This window comes from Chrysochloris asiatica, unplaced genomic scaffold (assembly GCF_000296735.1).
Source record: "Chrysochloris asiatica unplaced genomic scaffold, ChrAsi1.0 scaffold00004, whole genome shotgun sequence".
Lineage (NCBI taxonomy): Eukaryota > Metazoa > Chordata > Mammalia > Afrosoricida > Chrysochloridae > Chrysochloris > Chrysochloris asiatica.
The window spans coordinates 15992322-16010792 of record NW_006408522.1 but is presented as its reverse complement, the minus strand read 5'-3'; the positions used below and the strand labels follow the sequence as shown (position 1 = coordinate 16010792).

Here is an 18471-nt window from a genome sequence, read left to right as displayed (position 1 = left end):
GGATTCATTTCTTGGGAGGATGACTTCTTTACAATGACCGTATTTTCAAAATACATTTGACTAGTTGATTGATAATCTTCTAGAGTGTTGTAGGACAGAAATGTAAGACATACAAACAACAGAATCACTACATTTAACATAAGGTTCTTAAAGATAACATTTTCCAATATTTTTACTACATTATACCATCAAATTGACTAAACTGAATTATTAGAAAATATAGTGACTTCTGCCTAAGTAATTTCAGTGGAGATAAAATATGGTGAGTTGCAAAGTGAGTGAGAAATGTACAAGTTAAAACAATCTCACAGTGTTGCCTACTTTAACAGAATGTCTTAAGAATTATAAAGATGCTTTGCATGGAGAGCAGGGTTCCTACAGAGAATTGAGATTAGCTTGGATGACAAGGAAACTTGTGCTATATAATCACATGCTGAGTTACATTGCTAAATGTCAAAGTAAATGAAGAATTGTGGTTAAATAAGATAGATTGACCACATGATTAAAAAAAAGTTATTATAAGGAATAAATACCCTCATCTTGGAGGCACAGAGTAACAGCAATCAGATACCCTCCCGGCAGGAGATCCAGCTTATTAATCCTTTGAAGAGATCTACATGGAATGGCTAGGACTCCAGCAGGCAGTGATGAGAAGAAAATCTGAAGCCCATCAGCATCAATGGGGGATGCAGAGTGTGCAGATGGGCTAGGTCTGCTAACAGAACAGTTACTTTTTAAATCACAAGCACAAAAGCCCAAGAGAAATGAACCACGCTCAGTCTAACTGGGAGTCCTGGTGTGGCGCTATAAGATATGCACTGCACTCTTGGTTCAAACAAACCAGCGGCTCCTTGGAAACCCTCACTATGAGTCGAAACCAACTCAGTGGCACTTAACAACAAGAAGTCTAATCTGGGGGGGAAAAAAAAGAAAACACAAAAGAACAAAACTAGAGATATGAAAAAAGGATACAACGTATACAGACTACATTAGATTTATAAGAAGATAGTATATATAATATTATGTTAAAATATTTGAAAATTTAAATGAACTGCAGGAAAAACAAATGACCAAAAGTGATTAATGAAGTAAAACTTAATAAGAAGGGAAAACATCAAAAAAGTTGTCAAAGAACTATGTTTAAAACTTTAAAGAGCAAAGGAGTCTCATGCTATATAAATTGTTTCTGAGTACAGAAAAGGAGCCCTGGTGGTACTGTGGTCTAGGCACTGGGCTGCTAACCACACAGGAGAAAGATGAAGCTGTCTGCTTCTGCAAAGATTGACAGTCTTGGAATTAACTTAATGGCAGTAGGTCTGGTTTTGGCTTGAGTACAGTACAGAGAATTAGTAAAAGAGTTCCAATTCATTTGATGAAGCTGGCCTAAACCTGAGACCAAAATCTGATAAAGATAATACACAGAAAGAAAACTGCAGACCAAATCACTTCTGAATAGAAATGCAAAGACCCTAAATAATCTACCTGCCAAGAGAAATCAATAGCACACGAAAGAATTACACATCTTGTCAAGCAGAGAACATTTACTTTAGGAATAAGAGTGTTTAATATAAGGTAAAATCTTTATAAAATATATCACATACATAGGTAAAAAAAGAGACACATAAGAATCTCATTAGATGTAAAAAAATTGATATATTCAACATCTATTTCTGGTATTAAAAAAAGCCGTGTCTTGGTCAACTGTAAATAATTTATCCTTGACATCACAAAAATGCAAGAGAAAATTATGCCTATTATTGCTATTTTTTAAAAACTGGAAAGTGTATTAATATAATAATAAAAGCTAAAAAATCAGAATAACATTATGTATGTACCCAGTAAAGTCAAAAGTAAACAATTAGGACTGGACAGAGCTCAGTAAAAATAAATGTATCACATAAATATAACAAAAACACATAGCTTTCGTATACATCAAAACAAATCAATAGTAAAATAATGAGAAAATATATTTTTTTACAATATAAAAAACACAATGAAATTATCAAGGAATGCATTTAAAAGAAAACAAGACAATTAAAGGAAAGAAAAACTTAACTAAAGGCCAGGAAAGAAAGATTTGAAGTAGGAAACATACTTCTAGATCAAAAGTTAATCTTTTAAAAATAAATATTCATACTTGATGGAATTTGATAAAGTTAGAAAATGATTCTGATTGAAATTCTTGTGAAAAAATTAATCTGAAAATAAAACCAGGGAAAATTTTGAAACAGAGATTATGAGGGATGACTAATTTTACTAGCTATTTAAGCATCTAACTGTTGTTGTTACGTGCTGTCGAGTTGCTTCTGACCTATAGCATCCCTGTATTGGGTTTCCAAGGAGTAGCTGGTGAGCCTGAACCACCAATCCTGCAGTTCAAACGGCTTTGCAGTCTGGTGCATTAACCCACAGTGCCACACAAGGACTCCTAATAGAATTTATCAAAAAACACACTTGTAGTTAAGTGTTGTTGAGTCAGTTCTGACTAATAAATAATCCTGTAAAGGGTTTCTGGGGAGTGGCTGGTGAGTTTGAACCACTGACTTTGCAGTTCAAACTGACCTTGAGGTCCAGTGCATTATTCTGCAGTGCCAGGATAATTAAACTTGAAAAATAAAAAATTTTAAATCTAAGAAAAATGCAGGTAAATATTCAGATAATCATTTTAGTGGCAAGGGAAGTTCTTTCTAATAGCAATACTATAAGCTACAAAGAAAGGAAGTGGGTTGATCAGACTACTTCAAAAAAATCACCTAAAATAATAAATAACAATCTTGGGAAAATATTTATATTTTAATAGTAAATGTCTTCAATATATAAAGACTCATAATCATTAAGAGGTAAATACGTAAAAGACAAGCAAAGACAAATCATTTAGAAAGACATTTGATGAATAACAATAAATAACAATTATACGATGTTTAGAATGTCATCATAATTCTAAAAATGTTTACTAAATTATATAGTGAAGAGTGTTTATAGTACTGTTATTTGCAACTTGTTAAATACAAGGAATGCATAAACAATAAAGCCAAATAACAAGTATACATGAAAAGTAAGCATTGATCAAAGTACTCTGCAAGGTTTTTACCTTTAACAAAATAAACCAAAGTGGTTAGTTTTAGAAAGCAAGATTACTAATGCTATCTTTCTTGTTTAGAAGTACATAACTATCTACCAAATCATTCATTGTGAATACACACTGCTTTCTAAATTAGAAGATATAAGAAAACTACATTAATGAAAACAAGTGATTATCTAAATTCAAGATGTAACAAAAATTAAGTTTTCAATGATATGCAAAGTAATTTTCACTGAAAACTCCTTATAGCTTTTTGATTCTATCTTAATTTTGTAGTGTCTTATTTTAATTGCACAAAAATACACTTATGAATGGGAATTCCAGAACATTTAATTGTGTTCAAGTGGGACCTGTACATAGACCAAGAGGCAGATATCCAAGCAGAACAGGCGGATACTGCATGGTATTAAATCAGGAAAGGTCTGTGTCAAGGTTGTATTCTTTGACCATACTTATTTGATCTGTATATTGGGCAAATAATTCAAGAACCTAGACTTTATGAAGAAAAACACAGCATCAGGATTAAAGGGAGTCTCATTAACAACCTGCTTGTTGAAAGACAAGGATTTTAAGCACTTATTGACAGCTTTCAATATGCAAGTTTATCACAAAGATAACAAAAATCCTCACAAGTGGACCAATTAGCAATATTATTAAAACAGTGACAACATGAAAACCAAAGACACGTGGAAACAATGATTTCAATGGACAGATGTATCATGAAAACATCAGTCTTCACAACCCTGAGACCATAAGAACCAAATGGTGCCTGGCTATACCATAACTAACTGCTCTGAAAGGGATCACATTAGTAGGTCTGTATACAGTGGGAGGAAAATGTGGAACATAAATCAAAATCATAGCTTGGAACAACTAAAGTGAAAGGAGATACATCTTCTAAGAAAGATTATCAGGAAGAACCCACAGCAAAAATGGCAGTATGACTGGCTACTGCAAAAATAAGCAAGTTGTTTGCCGGAAAGCCGTCAAGGTAAGCAACCAAGTTCCTTCGGACAAACCCCCTCTAAGAGACTGAAACTCAAAGGGAACACATGAGTTCACAGGCACGTAAGCTTGCTGACGACCACATTGGTCTACTGGTGAGTGGAAGAGGGGGAAAGGCAGCAATGAAGAAATGGGCTGAGTTCAACCACATTCCATAGGCTTCCAATGGCCTGGAGAAGTAAAAGAGAAGAGGAAGGGCTGGTTGGTCCAAAGTGTGGTGAGATTTAGGGACACCTGAGCCCGTGGACAAGGACATAGCCACAGAGGGCTAGAGCTGGGAGTAAAGTATCCAGCTGATACGGAGTGAGGAGAGATGCAAAAGAACACCCAAAGTTGCAGATAGTGCCCACCTGACCTAGCCTCCATGGCTTGATAATCAGAACTTGACTAGAGGAAGATTAAAAAATAAAGAAAACAATTTTTTTATAAAGGATACGTGGGTAAATTGCTACAATTTGATGAATCTGACCTATACTCATGGAGGTAGTAACTCACAATAAGTATCAATGATATCCCCTCTGTACACAGGGTAGAGAGGGACAGGCAACTTAGACATTGGCTACCTAAAATGAGGGGCGAAAAAGGCATGAAGTGATTGGCTTACAAGATTTCAAGGGGGAGTTTAGGTTAATAGTGTGTGGGGGAAGATAAAGAGTCCCCAATGAGTAGTTTTCATCTTGTCTAGATGGGTCTGGTTAAAAGAGATGGGGATAAGATTCTTATGATTCAATAGTGAGTAATTGTTATCATGACTAATTGTGACTCTCACAATTGTAAAGGTAGAAGTTTTGTAACAAAACCACAGAAGCTGTTAATTTCACAGTTCAGAAACAAAGGCCCCTAGGACCATCAAAGAAGAAGAGCACAAGCGGAATGTAAGACCCTATCCAGAGAAGCAGTGATGCCAGAGATGGAGGCAGAGATGGGGACATGGAGAGAGGAAGCGGCTGAGGACTCTAGATTTATGGGAGGGACTAAGAGCTGGTGGCCAGGAGGCAGACTTGCAGAATGTGCCCTTTGGAGGTGTAAGTTATTATATATGCCTGAGTGTTTAAAAAAAAAAGAGATAAAGCAAATAGAAATACTTTTAACTGATGGTACATGGAGGGGATTATAATCATTGTAATGAAAAAGATGTATGATTTGTTGAATATAAAACTGATGATCTGCCCTGTAAACTTTCACTCAATTCACAAAAACATTAAAATAATATGAAACAAAATAAAAAGGTCTTGTGCAATAGATCTGACTAATGTAAAAAAAACAAAAACAAAAAAAGACCAGACTTAAAAAAAACACATAAAAAAAGACCAGACTTACTGGTCAAAAAGAGACTGGTAGAGCCCTTGGTCATCTTTCAGGTCTGAAAATGAACTTTTTTGATCAATTTTCAACCAACAATATAAAGTTCTATAAGGGGAACAATAACAATAGTGAGGCACACACATTTAGAACAGTTGATCACTTGAGATCAAATGGGCAGCAATGACTCAAGGAGAAAGTTCAGAAGGTGAAATGGAAACAGGAAACATAGGAAAGAAGTTGGATAAATGATGTTACACTGAGGAGATTGCAAGCATGGGGATGAAACAAGATGTGTATGAATTGTTGATGTAAAACTTATCATCTGTAAACTTTCCCTCATTCACAATAAGTAAAAGACAAAAAAATCAAACAGCATACTGTATTGTGCAAATCTATAAAAGAACACTTTAAAGTGTCAAAAATCAAAGATGTAACTTTGAGAACTACAGTACTCCTGACCCAAGCCATGGTATTTTCAACTGCCTCATGTGTGGCACTGCAAGATCATGCGCTGGACCTCAAAGCCAGTTTGAGCCGCAATGTCGGCAGTTCAAACCCATCACTTGTTCCTCAGAAACCCTATACAGGGTTGTTATAAGTCAGAACTGACTTGACAGCATATAACAACAACAGCATACATGATGTGAAAGTCAAGACAATGAGTAAGAAAGATCAATGAAGAATACTGAATATACAATAGACTGCCAAGAACAAGTATACTGGAAGAAATATATTTAGACTGTTCTGTAGAAGTGAGGATTAAGAGACTTCATCTCATGTACTTTGGATATGTTATCAAGTTGTTAAGTGCTATCGAGTGGGTTCTGATTAATGGCGACTCTATGGTTTCTGAGGAGTACCTGGTGAATTTGAAACACTAACCTTCCAGCAAGATAATGGACTATGCAGGCACTCTACACAGACCCTCTACAATAAAGGTATATAATACCAAATGAAACAGATACAGATGATAATCCTGGAACCCTGCTCTTCAGAGGAAAGGACAGAGAAGTGGATTGAATATTTGAGGGAAAGAGAAGCAAAACATGGGTGGTCAATAAAGGAGACAGACTAGTGAAGGTTCTACTGGCCAGACTTGAGAGATGTGGTTATCTTGAACTTCTAGAAGCTGCAAAGATGGAGGCATGGCAGCACTAATGTGAACCAATGACAGCCAACAGGAAATATGTGACTTCCTTGTTCTCCACACTTTCCTGGTGATCAGAGGTGTAGCTAGCCTCCACCGTCTTCCACCCCCAGAGCTGCCCCTGCCCTTTGGGAGTTCAAGGACTCATGGCTTAAGCCATGTCAGTGTGAAGTGGGGATTGGCTGCGCCACCTTGGTAACTGCATTTGGGTCTCTTCATGGTGTCTCACATAACTCTTAGGCTTTCTTCGAATTTTTTTCTCCTGATTGTTCTTCTAGCATATTAGTTTTGAAAGATTTACCTTCAAGCTCATTATTAGGATTTCCACTGCTTTGAATCTACTACTTTGTACTTTCAATTTACTGTCCATTTCTGAAATTTTCTGGATTTCTAACTTCAAGTGTAGTATTGTTTCAAATTTTGCATTTATTTTATCTATTTGTTCTTGTAGTATTATCTTGAATTCTTCTAAAGATTTTTTTTCACTGTTCTTATTGCTTTCCTTGATCTTTCTGTCACTCCTCTGAAGGTAACAAAATAGCATTTTTTAAAAATTCTTTTTCAGTTAGCTCCATTATGTTTTCTTCCTCAAAAACAGTTTCTGGCTCTGCATCTTGGTCATTTGAGCCTTCTCTTGTTTCTTCATGTGAACTAAAATGGTCTGCTGTCTCTGGGGCATTGTGGGGTTGTTGTATTTGTATTTAACTGATGATTGTGGAGTGATGTGTTCTTACGGTCTCACCAAGTGTCTTCTGTGGGTATAGAGATTGCAAGCATGTATACTGTTCTCATTAGACACTCGTGTACCTCAGTTTAGGGTGAGTTTGGCTAGTGTTGATTGCTGTCTATTGTAGAACGGTGGTATAGGAGCTGGTACTGTGTCTTGTCCAGTGGGTGGAGCTGCAGAGGGTACAGCTGTGACTGGGCTGTACAGGAATGGTTTCTGTCTCCTGTCAGGTGGAAAAGAGAAAACTCCTCCCACTCACACACACAAGAAAACAAAAAAGAATAAACAAACAAGGAAACAACAATGAAAAGATAAAATAATAAAGAGAAAAAATAAAACAGACAACCAGAAAAAAAATATATATATATATATATAATTATTAATTATATACATTGTTGTTGTTATGTGCCATGGAGTCGGTTCTGACTCATAGCGGCCCTGTACAGGGTTTCCGAGGCTGTAAATCTTTACGGGAGCAGAAAGCCTCATCTTTCTCCAGCGGAGCAGTTGGTAGTTTCGAACTGCCGACCTTGAGGTTCGCAGACTGATTTGTAACCACTACACTACCAGAGCTCCATTATATACATTATATACATATAAAACAAATATAAAGACAAAAAAGGGACAGGGAAATGGAGCTATATAAGAGAAAAATAAGAGAGAAAATAAAAAGATAAAATAAACCAAAAAATACTTTAAGAAAAACTAAAAAGAGAAGAACAAGAAAACAGAGCTATAGAGAAGAAATAAAAAGAAAAAAATTAAAAAAGAAAAACAGAAAACCTGGGAAAAGAGAGAAGAAACGAGAAAGAGAATAAAGAATAGTAAAGAAAGATGAAAAGGTGAAAAAGAAATAAAAGATAAAATGAGAAACAAAAGAAAAGGAAAAACAAAAGCAAAGCTAGGGAAAAATTCAAGGGAATGGAAAAAGGAGGAGAAAGAATAGGCAAACAAAAACAATGAAACAACATACACAAAAAAACCAAACCCAAAAACAGTGCAGCTGTTGGACCCGGAGAGGAGAAAACTCGTGCGGGCTCCTGCAAGTCAAGGAACTTATGAGGTGGATGGAGGAGAAATGCGACAGTGGAGCTGCTGGTCCTAGATGGAGTCCCTATCAGCCTTGGTGTTATTTACATTCAGGGCACTCAATCTGGAAGTAGTTCATGGAGGCCCTTGATGGAGCTAGTTTCAGTGTCTGTTAGGACCACAGGGCAGCTGGGGACAGAGTTACAGATGAAATTGCTTTTCTGGTGGCTCTGTGTATTCTGTAGGTCCTAGGCCAAACCCACAGGAGAACAGGGGCTGTGATGGGGGTCGATGAAGGTGGAAGCTGGCCAGCCCTCTGGTTGCCAGAGGAGCATGGGGAAAAAGAAGGAATAGAGCCTTTCCAGTTGCCTGTGTGACTCTGCTCTGCCAGGCCACCTTCTGATGCCAAAGCTACTCACCAAGGCTCAATATGTTCACGCTGCATCTGGCCAGTAGTTTTCCCCCTTACTCTCCCTGCTCGGCTTCTCCTCCCAGCAAGCACTCAATCCACTTCTCTAAACTTTCTTCTGAAGTTCAGGGTTCTGGGATTCTCATCTGTGTCTGTTTTATTTGGTCTCTTGTATCTTTGTTGTAGAGGGTCCATGCAGTGTATCTGCCTAGTCTGCCATAATATTGGAATTCCCAGCTTCCCTGTCCTTTATTTCAAGTTGCCATTTAGTCAACTCTGACTCATGCAACCACATGTGCTAGAGTACAATTGTGCTCCATAGGGGGTACCTGACTACTAGCTGAAAGGCTACCGAGGGATACCTTGGAAGGCATGGTGATCTACTGCTGAAAGGTCACCTTGAAAAACCAATGCAGCAGTTCTATTCTGCACACATGAGGTTGCCATAGTCAGAATTAACTTAACAGCAACTAACAACAATATCCCTTTAGTACAGACTCTACAATAGAAGCTTAAAGCTGGAAGGAATCTTTGAAACATCCTAGTACAACTCCCATACATCATCAGCCTAATATTCACCAATGATAAAAACAAATCACTGAAGTCTTGTATAGTACCTAAAGTCTTAACTAGATTAGCATGCTTGGTGTATGTACATAATACTCACTTATATTCATCATAGACTTCCTGTTTGGGCAGTGAAGTCTCAGGATGTTCCTCTAAAGTATTCCGAATCCAGGAAAAGGCATGCATTTGCTGTGCCCGACTAGATGACATGGCATTCTGATCACTAGTCATAAAAAAAAAATAGGTTTTAGCTGAACTACATAGCAGTTCATTGAAAATATTTGAGCCAGAACTAAATACTTCACTAAAGAATTGTATACAAACATGCTATAATCAAACCATACTTAAAACATTCACTTAATGTCTAGTTATCTGTATACAAATTATCTAATTGTGGTTATGAGACATTGGACAGCTGGCCTGTTCCTTCCCTCCCCAAGGTATCTAAAGTGGCATAGGTAACGGAAAATTTATAACATAAGGCAAAATTACCTACAAATGGATATTTTCTCACCTTCCTGTCCATTCATTTACTTGAACTTACCAAACCATCAAACTTTTAAAATGGAAATTATGGGAAGAAAGTGATTATTTTTTAACTTAATCAGTACTCTTAAAGAATATGAGGGGGCTTCCAAAAGTTCCTGGAAAATGGAACTGAAAGATAATAGTTTTCCACAATCTTTTGGAAACTCTCCCCAGCCCTTCAAACAGATAGAAAGTAACTATTTTTAAAAGCATTTGATGCTCCAGAAGGGAATTCACATTAAGACAGAAACAAATTTTTCCCTACAGTTTTTCCTACCACTGAGTCCCCTGTCCCAGGCCAGCAATTCTACCCAATAACTGATTAGTGTAAGTATAGCAATAAAAGCCTTGGTTAGGCTTTTACAAAGTCAATAGGCAAGTCTTTGACCAAAAAGTTAGCAGTAAACAAGTATACAGAACATATATATATATTTACTACAAGGCAGAATAATTCCTAAATTAATTCCATGAAAAGGACACTCAAGATAGTATGGGAGAAGTTGTACTACTGGTTCTGACATTTATCTCTGCTGTGAGAATAATTTATTCAGTTCCAAAGAAAATATTTAGAAAGTTTCTAGGATATAAAATTATCTGAACAGCTATAAATTTGGTCTGAGGTAGAACAGCTAAAAGAAAAGACTTTTTATTCCCGTTCCTTTTATATACAGACTTAATTTTAAAGTAACAGAGTATCAGGGATAACAAATGAATCCTGACAAACGTTTAAAAGGGTAAGGAATGGATGCAGAGACGATGATGTGGAAAGATGGAGCAGCTGGAGACTTTAGACTCAGTGAGGGAGAGGGGCTGTGTACTGACGACCGGGGGGTGGGGGGTGGGGGTAGGCTTGCAGGGTCTACCCTTTGGTTGGTTGATGATGCATGGAGGGGACTGTAACCATGGCAATGAAATGATATACAATAGGATGAATATAAAGCTAATGTTCTCCCATGTAAACTAATCATGTAATTCACAACAAAACATAAAAAAAAAAAAAAATAGGGTAAGGAAACTCTTAATGGAGGTATCAGCTTCTGTTGAACAGCTTCTCTTCATATTTCTATATGAGACTTTCAAATATTTTAATAAAAATACTGTAATACCCCAAGCATCTAGAATATCTTACATTTATATGAATCAGTGTTCTATATAAGAAATTTATATTTCTTATAAGAAGTCTCACTTTTTTTTGGTTAAAAACCACTGCATGTTATTCTTCATAATACTTATCTGCTTACATATGTGGAATTCAATATCTATATAAGAAACCTCATTTATTTTTTTCCCGTTTTAAAACTCTTGCACTTTACTTCTCATAGCACTTATCTGTTTATTCTCTGGTTTTGTGTTCAATTTTTACAAGTATGTAAATATATCCCCCTGTCTATAAAGTATAACCCAAACTCCATTTCACAGCATTTACTCAGGTACACAAATGAAAACTGCAGGTAAAAACCAAATATGAACAAAGTTTTAAAGCATCAACCGTTCTGCTAATCTGTTTTCTGATGGCTTCAGAAATACTGTAAAACAACAATGACCACAACACACACACACACTTACACATCCTTAGGAGGCCCTGTAAACACTGTAATTATGGCAAAAAGAACAATCGATGTACCTTTTCTCTCCATTGCTGAGACCAGAAGGCAGCTGAAGGTAGAGGTAGAGTTTCTCTAGGTCTGTAAACTTCTCAACTTCTTGCTGGTTAAAAGGATTAAAAAGAAAGATCATTAAAAAAAAAAAAAAAAAAAAAGTTTTTACTCAATGAGATTTACTAATATGGCCCTAAAAAATATTATCAAAATTTAAACTAAACCAGTGATTCATTATGTCAAAGAAAATAAAATCTAGGATTTTTCTCATCATTAAAGTAATACAGTTAAACTGGTTAACAAACTCACTGCATACAAAACTTAGTTAATAAAAGAAAATGATACTTGTAATTCTTATACTTTTAGCATAAATACAATCATATTACCAGACATAAAAGTTTCCCATTTTTCATCACATTTGGTAAAGGAGGATTTTATAGTATTTCTAGAAAACTATTGGATTGGGAGTCAACAGAAATATTTTTTAGTTACTCTTAGTCTTGGTGTGGTAGGAAAAGTACTGGGCTATTTAACAACACGGTTGATAGTTCAAATCCACCAGTCACTCCCCAGAAGCCCTACACAGGGTTGCTCTGCAGTAAAACCCACTCAATGGAACTAATAACAACCCCACCACCACTAACTGGCTATGGGGCTTCAATGAGCTAGCAAATTTTCATCACAGCTGTAAAGTGGATGAAACGGTATGTCATTTCCTTTTCTATTTCTCAACTATTAGAATATGTAACTAGTGATGCTACTGTCACCTATGGGTGAAACTAAGATGAAGAACATGGAAGTACAACCAGCAACCCTTTCTGCTATAATCATTCTTTGACTTGCAACATTGGCTAGAATCTTCTTATAAGATTTCTCAAGTACTATTGTCTCTGCAACTATACAACTTTGTTTATAAATGCATTCCTTAAAATAATTTCTGCATTCTTTTTGTAGCTTCTTTTCCAGCTGAGTTTGCTACAGAGCAGCTTCAAATGTGCCACAAATCCAAAGACAATAAAAATACTCATAGTAATATTTTGGAGGCCAATGGACTTAACAACAGCAACAAATGCATACAAAACTCCACTGCAACTGAAAAATGTAGACACAGTGACAAGCCTGATGACAGAATTTATTTGTACATAATAAAACACAGTTTGTTGCTATTGTTCTGAAGTGTTGTTGACCTGGTTCTGACTCAGTGATCTTATGCACAACAGACCCTATAGTTCTGTGCCATCCTCACAACTATTTTTATGCTGGTGTCCACTGTTGTTGCTACAGTGCCAATCTAGGCCATTGGGGGGGGGTTGTCCTCTTTTATGCTGATCCTCCACTTTACCAAATGTAATGTCCTCCTCTAAGACTGGTCCCTCCTGATAACAAGTTCGATGTAAAAGAGATGATGTCTCACCATCCTGACTTCAAAGAAGCATTCTGTTTACTTCCTCCAACACGGATTTGTTTGTTCTTCTGCTGTCCATGGTACTTTCAATATTCTTCTCCAGTACCATAAATGCATCAATTTTTCCATGGTTTTCCTTAATAATTGTCCAACTTTTGCATGCATATGAGGCTATTAAAAATATCATGGCTTGGTCAGGTGCACCTTAGTCCTCAAACTAATATGTTAGCTCTTGAACACTTTAAAGAGGCCTTGGTACAGCAGATAAGCCTAATACAATATGTTATTTGATTTCTTGACTACTGCTTCCATGAGTGTTGATGGCTGATCCAAGAAAAATAAAGTCTTTGACAACTTCATTCTTCTCTCCACTTGTTGTTGTTGTTAGGTGCCATCATGAGTCGGTACCGACTCATAGAGACCTTATGCACAACAGAAGGAAACACTGCCTGATCCTGGGTCAACCCATTATTGTTGCCAAGCTTGAACCCATTGATATGGATGTTGTTTATTGGTCCAGTGGTAAGGACTTTTGTTTTCTTTATATTGAGATGCAACCCATACTGAAGACTGTGGTCTTTGATCTTCATCAGTAAGTATTTTAATTCCTCTTTACTTTCAAGTAGCAAGGTTGTATCATCTACTTATCGCAGGCTGTTAATGATTCTTCCTCCAATCCTGATGCCACGTTCTTCTTCATATAATCCAGGTTCTCAGATTATTTGTTCAACATACAGATTGAATACAGATTCAATAAAATAAAGCTTAAAAAGATATGACTCAGTCTATTCTTAACTCTTACCAGAATTCATCCACAAAACAGTCAATCTATTACAACCCAAATCTACATTTTTCTTCATTCCATTTCTTACAGGATACTTTCCAGCAAACTCTCCCTCATATTTACCAGTTATACCCTATATAATTCAAAGATAAAAGAATAAAACATACATTTCTGTCTCAGTAGTTACTTTTTATTATCTCCCCTTCAGCTCATGAGTGTTTACTTTGACTATGGCTCCCTTGAAACATTCAACATAATCTTATGTAACTCTCAAACTCTCCAATAATTTTCAAGCCTCTTTATTTTTATTGCCACATTAGTGTAGGTATTTAGCTGTCTTTGTTTCAACAATGAAAGAGAATTCACTTACTTATCTATTTATTCTTTCATTTCGTTCCAGCCATGTTCCACAAATGATTTAAGATAGCCATCAGCTTATGCTGTATATCACATACTACACAATGACTAGAAATACACAGATTAAACTAGACACCAACTGCTCTTGTTCTTTAGGAGTTTACAATGATAGTTATGGCGCTTATATTCAACTAGCCTGCAACCCCTCCCTACTCTAATCTGCCTAAAAAATGTTCCCTAAAATGCTTTTCATCAAATATTAATATCACCCACTTAATCATACTCAACAGTGTCTATCATATTAAATCCTAAAGAGTATATAATAGTAAAAGTTAAGTATCATGATGGGTAAGGTCTGATAAAATTGAATTAAACCCACTTTTGATCACTAAGAATAAAAACAACAAAAAATCAACCTTGTACTGTTGAAGAACCATGGAATCTAAATATATTTTTTTAAATTACATATATCATGTTATACAAATATCATGCATGTTTTAAGTTTCTGCATGCTACATAACCCTTGAACATTATTTCCTTAAGTGTGCTATACCATTTTTTATATTGGGGACTTCAATTTCCTTTTTTTTTCTGTCCAATGAGTTTAACGTTAGTCTTTATCTTGGTGCCTATTGGCATAGAGGTCTGGTTCTCAGCAGTAGAGCTTCATCATCCTCCCTAGAGCTACTACAGTACTTCTTCTCCCAGCAGGATTCTTTCCCTGCTCTGCAAAATGCTTTCTCCAATACAGGAAAAAAAAAAATCACACTTTTTTCACCCTAGAAATAGTTCTTGGCTGGTAGCCAGTCCAGCCCATGACAGGAATGATTAGCCGGCTGGAGCCTCTACAAGGTTGGGGTAGTGAGCACCTACACCATCCTACAGGCCGGCCCCTGCCCAGCTCCAGCTAAACATACCTGAGTGCAGAGTGACTACAAAAAACTACACCACTCTCAGGCCTGGTCACAAACTGCCCAGTTCAGTTGTTTATTCTCCGATTACTGGGTTAATTCTTGACCATGACATATACCTTTACTATACAAATGATCAAAAGTAACATTTTCAGAGTATTGAATGAAGGTGGACAAGGCTTCTTGAAATGTAACAAGACATGTGCTGAGAATGCATGAGTGTGCTTTGACAGAACGTTTTTTTCTTTATATAATTTCCTAATTTCTGCTCATTATTTGTAGGTACAAAATATTTACTTGGGTATTCTGTTTCTGAAAAAATATGGTATTGGAGGTCAAAGAAATTCAGGAGATACTTCAAATTAGACTAAAGTGTCAATGAGATTTACAGAAAGGTGCAATTTTAGGATTTAAAAAACATCAAACTCATATTTGTTATTTGTATTTTCTTCCATTTCAAACAATGAAATTTATAAAGGTTTTGTTATGTAAGGTCAACATACAGTACAAAAATCATCTGAAGCAAGGTGCACACATGGTAACTCAGGTTAACAGAGGGCAACATACAACAAGAAGAGGAAGGTTGGCAGAAGAATGATAAAGCCAGGTGAAGACAGGGAGATATTCAGGGGCTTAAACGGATTAGAGTTATACAACCTTGGAACAGAGTTCTGTGGGTAGATAAATGGATATATACGTAGGCTGAATTGGTATAGGAGGAAGAACGGGAATATACCCACAAACAAAGAAGGGTTTGGAAGAATTATTTGTACATGGGTATTTACTGCAAACACACCTGTGAATGGGGTGAAGCATACTCAACAGGCAAAATGATAAAAACTTTGTAGATATTATCAAATATCTTTAGGCAATGAGTTCCTGGGCCTGAGGGCTCAGGACCATAGTTTCAGGGGACACCATAGTCAATTGGCATAACATATTCCACAAAGTGTGGCACTGTAGAATAAGCAACGAACTGCTAACCAAAAGGTCAGCAGTTAAAATTCACCAGCCATTCTTTGGAAACCCTATACCGGTCACTATGAGTAGAAAATGACTCAATGGCACTTAACAACAAAAAAAATTCCACAAAGACAATCATCTACATCCTAGTAGCGCCTGGAATTTTAAAAGCTCATGAAAGATCATCTAAGGTTCAACTACTGGTCTCCTCATGTACAGTAGAAAGAAGAGTGATGAGAATTGAAGATGCTTGGAAATCAATTAGTCCAACGGACTAATTAAACATGTGAACATCAGTCTCCATGACTCTGAGATCTGAAGAACTAGATGGTGTCCAGCTACCATTACCAACTGCTCTGAAAGGGTTCACACTACAAGTTTTGGGATTGAGTAGGAGAAAATGTGGAACAAACCTCAAAATTATAAAGAAAAAGACCAGGTTTACTGATCAGAGACTGAAGGGACCTGAGACTATGGCCCTTGACCACCATTCAGGTCTGAAAAAGAACTCACTCTCGTGGCCTAATTTTCAGCCAAGCAGTAGATAGGTATATAGTGGGAACAACAACACCAGTAAGGTATTCTCACCATGCAATGGGCAATCATTCAAAATCAAAAGGGCAACATTTCCCTAAGGACAAAGTTGAGAAGAGATGGGAATGTAAGTAGAATGAAAACAGGAGCCACAGGGAGGAAATGGGATCATTGTTGTTGCATGAAAGGGATTACAATTGTTAAGATAAAACAAAGGGTATGATTTGTTGAATGTAAAACTGATGATCTTATCTGTAAACATTTACTCAATTCACAATAAAGAGAGAAAATTCTCTGAAGCAAAAGGGACCAACAAAAACGACTGAAGAGTATAACTGAGTTCAGCCTGACTGAGTTCACCATGCAGATCTCTGATTGGGGTACACGGCTTCATTCACTGCATTCCGAAACACTGCTCAGTGATTTAGCAGAGGACCTCAACTTTGCTTGATTACCAAGAGTATTATGTGGCATATATGTTAACTATCAGATTATTCTATATGCTTTGTGAAGATTCAAACATCAAAAAATTTTTCTGTTCCCTGTTAAAATTCACTGAAAATGTGTGGTTGGATTTATGGAATAAAAAAATAACTAAGTGGAGACAGGTGGCAAGGAGAAGGTGATGGACTGGGCAGAAATGGTACACAGACCCTCTACAACAAAGATAGAGAAATCAAACAGGAAACAAATGCAGAATGCTGATGATAATGCTGATACCCTGATCTGCAGATGAAGGGATAGACAAATGGATTGACCAGGAGTGGAAGCTAAGCAGACCAAGCAAGAGACAGACTGGTGACCCATGCCAGCTGACTAGACACGATGCAGCCATCTTAAACTTCAGTGAGCAGTTTTAGAGAAAAGACAGAGGTATACCAGTGACTCACAGATATAATGGTGCGATGTATTTCTTGTTCCCCACACTCCCGGTAACAAAGGTGTAACCAGATGCCACCCGTGTACAAGCCAGCAAAGATCTCGCTCTCCCAATGGTAGAAGCCACATGGTGGGCAAGCTGCACAGGTGTGAGCCCCAACAAAGTTAGTTGGGCATTATCTGCACAGACCCCAATGTCTGCATTCAGGTGAGTGCCTTGCCCCACACTTGCAGAGCCTGACCTAGCACATGTTGAAGTAGCCCTCACTAGTAGAAGCAGCTGAACAGACAAGGGGTTAAAAAAATCCCCAAACAAGTAGACAGGTGATCTGTGCCAGCCAGTGAGGTGCGGCACAGCCATCTGAAACTTTACAGTCCAGTGCAATAACCCACAGCACCTCGAAGCATGTTGTTGTTGTTAGGTGCCATTGAGTCGGTACTGACTCATAGCGACCTTATACACAGCAGAATGAAACACTGCCTGGTCCTGGGCCAACCTCACTACTGTTGCCATGCTTGAGTCCATCAATGCTATCACTTGGTCAATCCATCTCACTGGGGGTCTACCTCTTTTTCTATGACCCTCCACCTTACTAAACATGATATCCTTCTCCAGTAACTGGTCCCTCCTGGCAGTATGTCTGACGTATTAGAGACGAAGTTTGGCCATCTTGGCCTCCAAGAAGCACTCTGCCTGCACTTCTTCCAAAATGGATCTACTGGTTCTTTTGGCAGCCCATGGCATTTTCAATATTCTCCTCAAAACCTATAACTCAAAAGCATCAACTATTCTACGGTCTTTATTCAATATCCAGCTTTCACATGCATTTGAAGTTAATGAAAATACCATGGCTTAGGTCAGGGACACTTTAGTCTTCAAGCTGACATCTTTGCTCTTCAACTCTTTAAAAAGGTCTTGTGCAGCAGATTTGACTAATGCAATACGTTGTTTGATCTCTTCACTGCTGCTTCCATGAGTGTTGATAGTTGATCCAAGAAGAATGAAGTCCTTGACAACTTCAACCTTTCTGCCATTTATAAGAATTTTGTTTATTGGTCCAGTGTTGGATTTTTGTTTTCTTTACAATGAAATGTAATCCATACTGAAGTCTGTGCTCTTTGATCTTCATCAGTAAATGCTTGAAGTCCTCTTCACTTTCAGCAAGCAAGGTTGTATCATCTGCATATCGCAGACTGTTAATGAGTCTTTCTCCAATCCCGATGCCACATTTTTCTTCATA

At 37.1% G+C, this 18471-nt stretch overlaps 1 protein-coding gene across 1 annotated transcript in view; it reads right to left on the bottom strand.

Moving 5' to 3' along the window:
- The window catches only part of RFX7 (regulatory factor X, 7), a 160226-nt gene that overhangs the window by 42341 nt on the left and 99414 nt on the right, over window positions 1-18471 (bottom strand). The window contains exons 3-4 of the mRNA XM_006831618.1: window positions 11424-11506; window positions 9372-9494 (exon numbers count right to left, since the gene is read on the bottom strand). Of these exons, the coding sequence (XP_006831681.1) occupies window positions 9372-9494; window positions 11424-11506 (206 nt within the window). The remainder of the gene's footprint in view (window positions 1-9371; window positions 9495-11423; window positions 11507-18471) is intronic.